Source organism: Malaclemys terrapin, chromosome 4 (genome assembly GCF_027887155.1).
Source record: "Malaclemys terrapin pileata isolate rMalTer1 chromosome 4, rMalTer1.hap1, whole genome shotgun sequence".
Classification (NCBI taxonomy): domain Eukaryota; kingdom Metazoa; phylum Chordata; order Testudines; family Emydidae; genus Malaclemys; species Malaclemys terrapin.
The window spans coordinates 42621687-42634573 of record NC_071508.1 but is presented as its reverse complement, the minus strand read 5'-3'; the positions used below and the strand labels follow the sequence as shown (position 1 = coordinate 42634573).

The 12887-nt window shown below is 41.6% G+C and overlaps 1 protein-coding gene across 5 annotated transcripts in view; it reads left to right on the top strand.

The window, feature by feature from the left end:
- Window positions 1-12548, top strand: part of CHID1 (chitinase domain containing 1) — a 288134-nt gene extending 275586 nt beyond the window's left edge. For all 5 annotated transcript variants that reach the window (XM_054028547.1, XM_054028549.1, XM_054028550.1 and 2 more), the window contains exons 11-13: window positions 6863-6943; window positions 10228-10270; window positions 12283-12548. In XM_054028547.1, the coding sequence (XP_053884522.1) occupies window positions 6863-6943; window positions 10228-10270; window positions 12283-12381 (223 nt within the window). In that variant the 3' untranslated portion in view covers window positions 12382-12548. The remainder of the gene's footprint in view (window positions 1-6862; window positions 6944-10227; window positions 10271-12282) is intronic.
- The last annotated feature ends 339 nt before the right edge of the window (window positions 12549-12887 follow it).

Here is a 12887-nt window from a genome sequence, read left to right as displayed (position 1 = left end):
GCTTTCCCCGAAACCGTCGCCGAAAAGTTTCCGGGGTGACGTCGAAGGCATCCAGGATAGCCGCTTTTATTCTGGCGTAAACACGGGCTTCATCATCTGGTAGCCTCCGGTAAGCCTTCTGGGCTGGCCCCGTTAGATAGGGGGCAAGCAGGGTGGCCCATTGGTCCGGCGCCCAACCAGCTACTGCAGCAACCCGCTCGAAGGTCACCAGGTAAGCCTCTGGGTCATCCTCAGGCCCCATCTTGGCCAGACGGATTGGTGGAGCAGGCGGGTTGGGGGTGGTCACCCCACCCGGCTGGGCTCCACCGGGGCTCGGCCACAGGGCGGCAAGTTGCTGGAAACATTGGGTCTGTTGTTCGCGGTGCTGGGCCCCCAAGGTTTGAAGCAACTGCTGCTGGTGGGTACCCAGCTGCTGTATGAGTTGTTGCTGCTGCTGCTGCTGCTGAGTCTCGGCCAGTACCTTGATGAGCCTTTCCATCTCCATCTTCTGTGTAGGGGCTGTCGCTGCCTCCTTACTCTAATCCCTTCCGGCAGGGATAGGGGGCGCTGCCCGCATTCTCCACCACTTGTGATCGGCGTTGGCCCACCTACCCGCTAGGGGGCGGTGGGGAGCTATGAGGTCACTGGCCGGCCTGGGTCACGCCTCCGTCAGCGGGGAATTAGCGGCGGGGCGGCCGCCAGCCAGAGTCTGTAGCGCGCCCCTCAGGCAGGGGAGCGCCGGCAAAGGTCAGTAGCGCGCCCCTCAGGCAGGGGAGCGCCGGCAAAGGTCAGTAGCGCGCCCCTCAGGCAGGGGAGCGCCGGCTAAGGTCAGTAGCGCGCCCCTCAGGCAGGGGAGCGCCGGCTAAGGTCAGTAGCGCGCCCCTCAGGCAGGGGAGCGCTGGCAAAGGTCAGTAGCGCGCCCCTCAGGCAGGGGAGCGCCGGCAAAGGTCAGTAGCGCGCCCCTCAGGCAGGGGAGCGCCGGCAAAGGTCAGTAGCGCGCCCCTCAGGCAGGGGAGCGCCGGCAAAGGTCAGTAGCGCGCCCCTCAGGCAGGGGAGCGCCGGCAAAGGTCCCGGCGTGGCTCTGCCGGGTAGGGGAGCGCAGGCCCACCCTACACCACTGCGCTCCAGCCCAGGGCCCTGACAGTGGCAGAACGAGGGTCCCACCACTGGGTCAGCGGGGTCGTCCCGCTACATAGACTCACCACTGTGCAGCTCTGTCCCTGGGCTACTTCCTACCCGATTGCTCGCCCGAATCCCTCTGGTCCCGTGAGTGCGTCGGGGTAGTCCGCTGCTGGCAGCTCCAGCTCCCCCTCAGGCTCAGGCTCCTCCAGCTCCTCTGGGTACTCGGCTGCTGGCAGCTCCCGCTCCCCCTCCGACTCCTCCAGTTCCTCTGGGTACTCGGCAGCGGGCAGTCCTGGCAGCCCCAGTCCGTCCTCCAGGTGAGGTTTCCACAGGTCCAGGGCCTCCCCTGGTGTGGCAGCAGGCTCTGAAGGGAGCAGCCCACAGTCTGTGTCTGCCTCCCTCCCTGGTGCTGCCCTAACTGAGCTAAGGGCCCCGCCCTTTATACTTCCTGTTCCACCCCTCCCCTTCCGGGGGGTGGAGCAAGCTTGGGCTGGCCCCGCCCACTCAGGCTGAGGGAAAGGCCCTTTACCCTCAGGTTCGGAGGGCAGCCACCCTGGCCCCCTACAGATTCCATATCATGGAATTTTGCTTTTTCAGGTTTTTTTAACTGAGAAAACCATATACTAAACTGGTTACAAAGTAGCAGCCTTGTTAGTCTGTATCCGCAAAAAGAACAGGAGTACTTGTGGCACCTTAGAGACTAACAAATTTATTTCAGCATAAGCTTTCGTGGGCTACAGCCCACTTCTTCAGATGCATAGAGTGGAACACACAGAAGATATTTATACACACAGAGAACATGAAAAGGTGGAAGTATGCATACCAATTGTAAGAGGACAGTCAATTGAGATGAGCTATCAGTAGCAGAAGAAGAAAAAACTTTGACGTGATAAAGTTAGCTGTAGCCCACGAAAGCTTATGCTGAAATAAATATGTTAGTCTCTAAGGTGCCACAAGTATTCCTGTTCTATATACTAAACTGTCATCTCTGTGTGTGTGTGAATCATGATAGTCTTTAATTTCAGATCACATTTATGTTTTTCCAGGACCCATGCCCCATTCAGTATACATGATGGACTGGGCTCTGGGGATGAATAAGGTTTGCATATTGAGTGAGGCTGTTGTCTGTTAAAAAAAATCAAAACAAAAACAAAACAACCCTTCCTCCCCAAAAAGCTCTGCCTCATTTGTTGCACAAGTGGAGTACCAGATGAGGCAGGGGACTGCAGGAAGAGAGAGGATGGTCTGTGGGTAAGGGCAGTTGAAATCTGTCTTGGAGAATTGGATTATATCCCTGTCTGTGTGTCAGAGTTTCTATCTGGTCATTTAAACCGAACTTTTCACAGATGATCTCATTTTCTGGATGGTCAGCTTGAGACATCTGAAGTCTGACTTGTGGAAGTGCTGAGCACTCACAACTGCAACTGAAGGTAGTCATAGTTGTGCTTTGAACATAGCATTTCTATTGTTCTTGATAAATACTGTAAAAAATCAGGTCCTGTGTTTCTCAAGTTGGGCACCCACAACTACCGGACAGTTTTGACAATTTTGGCCTTAATCTTTGTGACCTATTTCCCTGTCTCTAAAATGGGAATAATACCACTTACCTTACTGTTGTTGTGAAGATAAACTCATTACTTTTTGTGAAGCTCTTGCATACTGTGGCGATAAGCATCGCAGAGAAGCCCTGGAGTACTATGTTCAGTGCAGGTCTGCACGGTATGTGGTAAATGCAGCACATTAATGAGCAACTTTAAAAAAAATAATTATGGTTGTGTGTCTTATTTTGGTTATATAACTAACCATATAGTGTGTGTGTGTGTGTATATGTATACATACACACACACACTAGAGCTGTCAAGCAATTAAAAAAATTAATTGTGATTAATTGTACTGTTAAACAATAGTAGAATACCATTTATTTAAATATTTGTGGATGTTCTCTACATTTTCAAATATATTTGAATTACAACACAGAATACAAAGTATACAGTGCTCACTTTTTATTTATTTTTATTACAAATATTTGCACTGTAAAAAAAAATAGTATTTTTCAATTCACCTCATACAAGTACTGTGGTGCAATCTCTTTATCATGAAAGTTGAACTTACAAATGTAGAATTATGTTAAAAAAAAAACCTGCATTCAAAAATAAAACAATCTAAAAGTTTAGAGCCTACAAGTCCACTCAGTCCTACTTCTTGTTCAGCCAATCGCTAAGACAAACATGTTCGTTTACATTAGCAGGAGATAATGCTGCCTGCTTCTTGTTTACAATGTCCCCTGAAAGTGAGAACAGGTTTTCTCATGTCACTGTTGTAGCCAGCGTTGCAAGATATTTACGTACCAGATGCGCTAAAGATTCATATGTCCCTTGATGCTTCAACCACCATTCCAGAGGACATACGTCCATGCTGACAATGGGTTCTGCTCAATAATAATCCAAAGCAGTGTGGACTGATGTATGTTCATTTTCATTATCTGAGTCAGATGCCACCAACAGAAGGTTGATTTTCTTTTTTGGTGGTTTGGGTTCTGTAGTTTCCATACCGGAATGTTGCTCTTTTAAGATTTCTGAAAGCATGCTCCACGCCTCGTCCCTCTCAGATTTTGGGAGGCGCTTCAGATTCTTAAACCTTGGGTCGAGTGCTATAGCTATCTTTAGAAAGCTCACATTGGTACCTTCTTTGCATTTTGTGAAATCTGCAGTGAAAGTGTTCTTAAAATAAACAACATGTGCTGGGTCATCATCTGAGACTGCTATAACATGAAATATATGGCAGAATGCGGGTAAAACACAGCAGGAGACATACAATTCTCCCCCCAAGGAGTTCAGTCACAAATTTAATTAATACATTTTTTTAATGAGCGTCATCAGCATGGAAGCATGTCCTCTGGAATGGTGGACGAAGCATGAAGGGGTGTATGAATTTTTAGCATATCTGGCACGTAAATACCTTGCAATGCCTGCTACAAAAGTACCATGCAAATGCCTGTTTTCACTTTCAGGTGACATTTTAAACAAGAAGTGGGCAGCATTATCTCCTGTAACTTGTTTGTTTTAGCAATCGGCTGAACAAGAAGCAGGACTGAATGGACTTGTAGGCTCTGAAGTTTCGCATTGTTTTGTTTTGGAGTGCAATTATGTAACAAAAAAAATCTACATTTGTAAGTTACATTTTCACGATAAAGAAATTGCACTGCATTACTTGTATGAGGTGAATTGAAAAATACTATTTCTTTTGTTTATCATTTTTACAGTGCAAATATTTGTAATAAAAAATAATGTACACTGATTTCAGTTACAACACACAATACAATATATATGAAAATGTAGAAAAACATCCAGAATATTTAATAAATTTCAATTAGTATTCTATTGTTTAACAGTGTAATTAAAATGGCAATTAATCGCGATTAATTTTTTAAATCCTGATTAATTTTTTTGGTTAATCGCGTGAGTTAACTGCGATTAATCGACAGCCCTAATACATACAGACACACACACAGAGAGTGAGAGAGAGAGAGAGAGAGAGAGAGTAGGCTGTGAAGGGTGCTATATGTTACTTTTTTGATTTTTTTAAAAATCATGTGTTTACCGTTCTTTAATGCTGTTGGAATTTTTAGCAAAGAAATTAGAATTTGTTATTGTAACTTCACATGTACAAAAGAAGACCCATGTGTATCAGCATGGCTTAGTTGGTAGCACTTATCTCTGGACCTTATCCTCATAAACCCACATCCTACACCAGAACTTGTGCTGTTATAACTATCAATGATGCAGTTCTGAAATGGAGCAAGGTGCTAAGTGCTGTCCTTGAATTTAAATATGAAAATTAGCTCTTTGCTGCCCATGTTTAATGATGATCCAAAGGGAAGTTCAAGATTCTATGGCACTTTTCAAAAAAAGAACAAGGATCTTAATCCTATGTTACCTGTCAGTGAAAAACTAAATGTTCAAGACTACCGTATAAATCAGCCCTTGCTGACCTTACAATCGGTACTACAGTATGTTTGCTGACAGTTACTGAACTAGCACACTCTAGGTCATGTTGTGGAGCACTTTGAGATCGCTTCAACATGAATTGCACTAGATAAAACTAAATTCCTTTCTCTCGTAAAAATGCAATTTGAATCATAGACCGGCTATGTACCAACGCACAGCTGAGCAAAACCACAGCAGAGAGGTGAAAGTATTCTGTATAGTAGGGAATGTTGTAATTGCATTTGGAATAATATTTGAAGAAAGGGGAGAATAAATCTTTATCAAGCTCAGAAATACGAACCATTTTCTTTTTTGAAATGTATAGTCTGGGATTTCAGGACTAACAGGTCAGGATAATGGTTGATGGAAATCGGTTATGCCATCTTGAACTTGGGTAATAAAAAGATTTAAAGTCAATTTTTTTCCTGTAAATGTTCGGAGCAGAGAAATTTCTGCTATAATGAGTCCTATGTTATGGAACAGATGGTTTTAATCAACCTTGCAGAAATAGAAATTCAGGAGAAGAGTAGTCTTTATTAACATCACCTTTCTGCTCTCTTCCTGCCTACTCAGTTAATCTGTAGGGACCATTGTAAGGTGATGCACTGGCAAGTGGGGATTTGGTTTCAAATCTGTGATTATCTGTAGAAAGAAGGCAGTGCCTCTTGGAAATGGGATGAACTGGGATGAACTGTCAATCAATAGCAACTCCAATATCCAGTCAGAAAAAGTTACGTTCTGCCTTCTGGGCAAAGATGATTCATACTAAAAAGAGGCAGGAGGATATGCAAGAGGAAAAATATATCTATCATAATTATATAGCTCCCATGACCATAGTATCTGAGTGTCTCACAGTCTTTAATGTATTAACCTAACAACATCCTTGTGAGATAGGGAATGCTCTATCCCCATTTTACAGATGGGGAGCTGAGACACTGAGAGACTGAATGACTTGCCCAAGGTCATGTAGGAAGGAAGTCTGTGGCAGAGAGAGTTTAATGTGGGTTTCCCAAGGGCCAGGTTAACTCCCAAACTATTGGACCATCATTCCTTTTTGAATAAAATAAATCCTTCCTGAAGGTGCAGGTTTGATTTGGACTCTACATTCAAATTTTGACATGATTAGGTTCTGCCTGTCTTGGAAGGACACCAACAGTGACAGATGGCAAGTGTGTCATTTCTCTGAAGGATGGTACCCAAACAAGTGAATCGAACAAAACAAAACGTGAAAAATGTCTTCCATGGAGCTCTGTGCTAAGAGGAAACAGTACATACACAAGCAGCTCATTTTGAAAAGAACTAACCTACACTTTTAGGAAATGGCTTTCTGCAGGGTGTAGGAGTCATAAATCTTTTTGCTGATGTAGTTGACTATAGGTAAATATTATGTATTGCTAGCTAGGGAGAATTTGGTTCAAATCCCTGGCGTCAGTGTCCTAGAAACAGACCTCAAATGTGCTCAAGTACTAGAGTGGGTATGCTATAATAGTTAGATAATGAAAATACATCTATGAGTAAATTCATCAGTTGCAAAAAAAAAAAAAAATTGCATATCTGTTTAGCTGCTTGAACGGGCTGGAAAAAAACCTGATTTGCAAAGGATATATTAGACTGTTGACGAAGGATATTGTTGAGTAAACTATTAATAAATATTCAACCTGCTCTATACATATGCCACTTGGATGGATAAGTAGCTTTAACATACTTTTAATGGTTTAAACTTTTCTCTCGAATAATTATAAAACTAATTTTATACCTGTGGTTTTAATTTATAGGTACATCGAAACCCTGAAGGAAAACAAACCGAAAATTGTTTGGGATGAACAAATAGCTGAACACTATTTGGAATACAAAAAGTGAGTGGCAGTCATTTACTTATTGCTCTGTGAATATTCTTGGGCCTGAGTCCCATAGACACTGAATTACTACTTCTATAATATGTGACTGAATTCAGCATACTGAGGCTAAATCTACACTGGGGGGGGGGGTCGATTTAAGATATGCAAATTCAGCTACGCGAATAACGTAGCTGAATTAGACGTATCTGAGCCAACCTACCCTGCTGTGAGGACAGCGGCAAATCGACCGCCGTGGCTCCCCCGTCAACAGTGCTTACTCCTACCTGCGCTGGTGGAGTACGCGCGTCAATTCGGGGATTGATTGTCGCGTCCCGACGAGACGTGATAATTTGATCCCCGAGAGATCGATTTCTACCCGCCGATCCAGGCGAGTAGTGAAGACAAGCCCTGAGAGTCTGCAGTTTGTCAGCTATGGTAGCCATGAATAGGAACATAAAAGAGGATTTCAGGGGACAGAAATAAGCCAGGGAAGGGTGAATGAAGTAACAAATGTAGCTAAAACAAACTTTAACACTTAAGTCTGGTGGATCAGATCTTCAGAAGTATTTTGGGTATGCAGAGCATCCCTACCTAAGTTATCTGTCAAGGCTCATTTAAACAAAAGTCTGAGATGCAACCTCTGAGCTGGTGAGTGGTTTGCCATAAGTCTGATATATATGAGCAACACCTTTAGGAATAACAGAGCCTGGCAAATTCAGCCTTAGAGTTACTCGGACGTAGCAGAAATTGACTGTGCCTAGCAAAGAGCAATAAAAATGAGGAGCCATAAAGGGATTTGGAGAGACTAAAAAGACCAGGACAGCTGCCTTAAAAAGAGCATCAGGAGGTATACAAAATAACAAAAGTTGTAGAGGACAAATAAGGCTATTTTCCTTTGTCATAATACAAGAATAAATAAGTGCTTGATACTAGAAGAAAACCGTTTTAAACAGATAAAAGGAATAATAGCAACATCTTGCTAAACCCCAATTTGTTAACCTTGTAAGAGACCATCAGTTGCATGTGTTCTCCTCTCTTTTTGGCAAAGATTCTATAACCAAAATGTCATTACTTTTATAAAATTCTATCAGTATATTTTCTAATATATTATAACTTATATAAGATGCAATAATCCAAATACATTAATGAAGTAAATTTTGTGATGCATTGTCCTTGCATTAAAAAAGCATCATAATTCTTCAGTGAACAATTGATTTTTTTCCCCCATGAAACTTCTTGGGTGAAACATTTTTAAAATGCTCCCTTATTTTAAATGTGGCCCTGTCAGTTTGACATTTTTTTTTTTTAGCTAAATCACCAGGGTTGCCACAAACTTCTCTCACATTCTTAGACTTATGATACTTTTCAAATTTGCTTAGAACTGTGAGGAATTATTCCCCATATTTTTCATAACTCAAATCAGCTGCTCAAGGAAAAGCTGACAGAATTGTTAAGATTCATCGGCTAATTCAGCTCTCAGGTATTACTTCCCTGGCTCAGTAGCCTTCCTTGTGTATTTCCTTGCTTGGTTTCTGACTACATACACCTCTTACCAGAATTTAATCCATTCTTCAGCACTTCTTCCTCACTATCATCCATGCTCTGTCCCTGCCTCTCTGCAACTGTGCAGCCATACTGGAGTGTTAAGGTTTTTTACCTTATTTAAGGAAGCTTATAAAATTGTTCCCTCTTGAGGAATTTTGATATAATATTAATTAATAACGTATATCTGTGGATTTGTGTTGCTCAAATAAATACATAATCTTCTGCATTTATTTGTTATACTTTTTCTGAAAAGGGCATCATGCAGGAGGTTTAACGATATTTAACTGTTCAATGACTAGTTTTTGATTTTTTTCTGTAACTCTGTAAGAGAAGGCCTCTGATCTATCATCTCTCATTTTGAATTCTTTGGTATGCTGTTTTGAAATTACTTTGTGTATGTCAAACAATTACATTTTTCTTTGTATTGCATAAAAATCAGTAAACTGATCCGTGTTTACAACTTCTCTGTGCAAAGTCCAACTGAAGACTGAGAGCTCGTCTACACAAAAACTAGCTTGGGGCATGCTGGGGTGTGAATCTGCTTTGTGTGGACCCTGTTGATGGGTAGTAACAGGTCATTAATGTACTTTGAGCTAGCCCCATTTCAAAGAGATCTAGATGGAAGTGCATTAACAAACTGGGGGATCCACACTGGAGGTTAGTTTGCAGCAAGCTAGCATGGGATATATTAACACCCCAGCATGCCTCTAACTGTTTGTATAGAAGTCCTTTTTTTTTTTTTTTTTTTGAGGTATTGTTGGCACCTGAAGATGGAGGCTTGCTCTCAAAAGGCAAATCTGAGATCCTGTACTTGAATGGTTGGCTCAATGGCATTATTTAACTCAGTACAGCCATGCTTCCAGGACAGCCTTTGGCAAATCAAACTTAGGTTATGTAGTGTTGACTATATTTCCCTTCACCCAAGTTTGGAACCTGTTCTTTGAACATTCTTATCTGTGAGCCTTTTGGAAGAGAGAATCAATCAGAGAGTACACTGGGCCTGAAAATCCTCCTCCTCCTGACTTGCTGCCACCTGCCTGATTGACAGCTGTGAGGATCATCCTGTCTGCACTGGGTTAGCCAAGCTACAGGAAAGAATTAGCATCTTCCCATCCCCACTTCCACTTTACAGAGGTTTACTAGGGTGAATGCTAATATGATCCAGAGCAGAAAATATGCTTCACTAGTGAAGTATGTCACCTGGGAATATATTGCATGTCTTAAGTTGCTAAGGCTATGTCTACACTACCGTGGTAACTCGACCTACGCTACGCAACTCCAACTACATGAATAACGTAGCTGGAGTCAACGTACCTTAGGTCGAGTTACTGTGAGGTGTACGCCACAGGGGGTCGATGGGAGAAACTCTCCCATCAACTTACGTTACTCTTCTCATCAAGGGTAGAGAACAGGGGTCAACCTGACAGTGATCTGCTGTTGATTTGGCGGGTCTCCACTAGACCCGCTAAATCGACCGCTGTTGGATTAATCTCAGAGCGTCAATCCCAGCTGTAGTGTAGACATAGCCTAAGAAGATACCAAAGATAGACAAAGACACTGAAATACTGTATCAAATCATAAATCTTTAAACAGTGCACATATCCCGAAGACGGTTTGTGTAACAAGTAAAGAATCAAAGGTTACTTCTGCAAATTATTATACAAAGTTCCCTTCCTCAGACTGGCTTTCTATTTTCATATTAACTCTTGGGTGCCAATAATACTGTGTTATCTCAGTTTTCTTCTTGTGCTTTGCAGAAGTAAAGGAGGAAAGCATGTTGTCTTCTACCCAACATTAAAGGTATGTCTATGTCCCTTCTTCAGATGAGAAGGGGATAAGAGAAAAAGAGGGAAGATGATGGCTACTGCTTTGCCTCCTTGCATTTTTGAGGGAATCCTTTGTTTTTGTACAAGAGGCCACCCTGTCACTTGATTGTCCCACATCAACTTAGGGCTTCTCCATGTGGAGAGTTAGTGCCCAGCAAGCCGAGTGTAAATCTACAGTCCACTAGCCTGCCGTGCACTGAGTCACTATTGTGGATCCTGCTACTACGCACTAAAAGTTCCCCGGAGTGCTTCAACCTCTATTGCTATTTTAAACAGAGAGAAATGTAGGTCAAAGTGCAGTAGGGAGCTTTTAGTTCACAGTAGCGGGCTCCACACACTGCCAATTAGTGCATGAAGCAAACTAGTGCGCTATAGATTTACACCACAGCTTGCTGTGCAGTAAGTCTATATGTGGACAAACCTTAGAGACCGGACTTGAAGAGTCAACTGGAATGGAAAATAAGCTTATAATGAAAGTATATTAAGCTTAGAAAAGAGAGTGCCAAATTGTAAATGACTAAACCATTATGAATCCATCAGAAGCCCACATTATGGAAGTGGGAGAGGAATGTTCCTTTCCGCTTCATGAGCACCTTTCCCACCATTGGCCCTAATGTAGACAGGATGTGAAAGTGTTTATCACTGTGTTAAATTCTTTTCTTGCTAGTACTGGTTGAGCCACATGGGGAAAACCCCAAGGTAGCTGCACCTTAGCAAAGACAGATTGCATTGAAAGTTGTCCAGCTACATTCTCCTTGGTCTTGCAGAATGCTTTTATCGCATTATTGGCAGACTCCATCTGGGTTTTGAACATAATTCCTCTAATTTTTTTTTAGAATTTTTTCATGTATTCTTTCGTCTCTGAAGAGTAGATGCCGTACTGTGGCAATTGGTGTATTTATACACATGTAAATAGAATTTTCCTTCCATTCTTAACAGGCTGTAATGAAAGGTTTAGAGAGATTTCTACACTGAAGCAAAGCTGAAAAATCACTCATATAAAAGTATTTAAATCGGCTAGTGACACCAAATTGTCTTTTAGCTTCCCCCTCACAACCCAGTTTCTTCATCGTAATTGGGTAATTATAGGTATCTTGTCTGCTCAAATTTGAACTCATTCAGATTTTGTAAAAAACAGCCACAAACCCCAAGACAAACAGATATATTCATGATATTTAATTCCAATGAGAACAAGTTTTAAACACTTCCCTGTAGTGTTTGCAGTTCAGACTTTACAGCATTGCACTAGTACAAGAGAATCTGAAAGTGGACTAGAAAAATACTACCTTGGTTTGTCCAGGCTGAGAGAAATGCCAAACATAAAATTGTTGAAATTCTTTCACTTGTAATAATCTAAAGTTGTGGTTATAACATAGATAAGGAATCTTTTGTTGTTGTTGTTTTTGTTTGGTTTGGGTTTGGGTTTTTTTGTTTTTGTTTTAGTTTTTTTCTTAAATACTAGCCTGACAGTATCCCTTTAAGATGTAATTTTCTTTGTGAGTTTGCCCTGAAATATGAAAAGAATGGCCTTGGGTAGGAGATGACATTCTGTAAACACAGAATATTTGCTACGTGACAAGTTGTGTCAATTAACTTAAGACTTCTGGGAGAATTGAAATTTCTGGTGACACAGTTTTCAAAGTGTGCATTGCAGTACATCGTGTAAGTGATAGCTCAAATAAAAATACTTCAGTGCGTAGTTCAGAATATTGCTTACTTCAAGGCTGTTCTGTATGTCCAGTTAGTCATCATATGCTAGGTTGATGCACTAAAAAATCCCCTAACTGGTGGGACTAATCTGGCTCTGCACTTATTGACCAGTGAATACTTAAAACTATAGTCTCCAGGCATCAGGTTGTAAGAAAAAAATACTTAATCAAAAAATCTTGTTATGCATTGTGTCTAATACTACAAAGAGAGGGCTGCATGCAGTTTCTAATGTTTATATTCAGCAAAAACTGATTACCTTCTCTATCCTTTTTTTAGTCCATCCAGTTGCGCTTAGAACTTGCAAAGGAATTGGGGACTGGAATAGCCATCTGGGAGCTGGGACAAGGCTTGGATTATTTTTATGATCTGCTTTAAAATGGTAGACTAATTGGAGAGACTTCATTTGCTTCACGGAGACTGCACATTCAATTAAGTGAGGTATTTGTGGGGAGATGATTTATAATTTTGTTTTTTGTAATTTATATGAAATCTGTATGGAATTTGCATTTTTCCTAATAAAGAACCTACTCTGAATTACTGTACAGATTGCAACACGTGGTTGTATTTGAGAAAATGCAAAGAAACAAAAGTTGTGCCTCTAACCTTTGCTTTACACAGTCATTAAAATAGACCACCATCAAGAGAACACTAGACTTCTCAGAGTTTTCATGCACTATCTCCTAGAAGGAAATAACACAGACAGTATAATCCTTCTGACCCATGTTTAAGATGTATATGTATCATCTATTAATCACAGAAGTAAGTGAATGGACCTACCAGTCTGGTTTGTGCATGGCAAATTTAATGTCTCAGATTTTGTACAAGAACTCATTTGTAAACAGGGATTGATCTTTATGTAATGGTAAGGTAGGCATAAAACT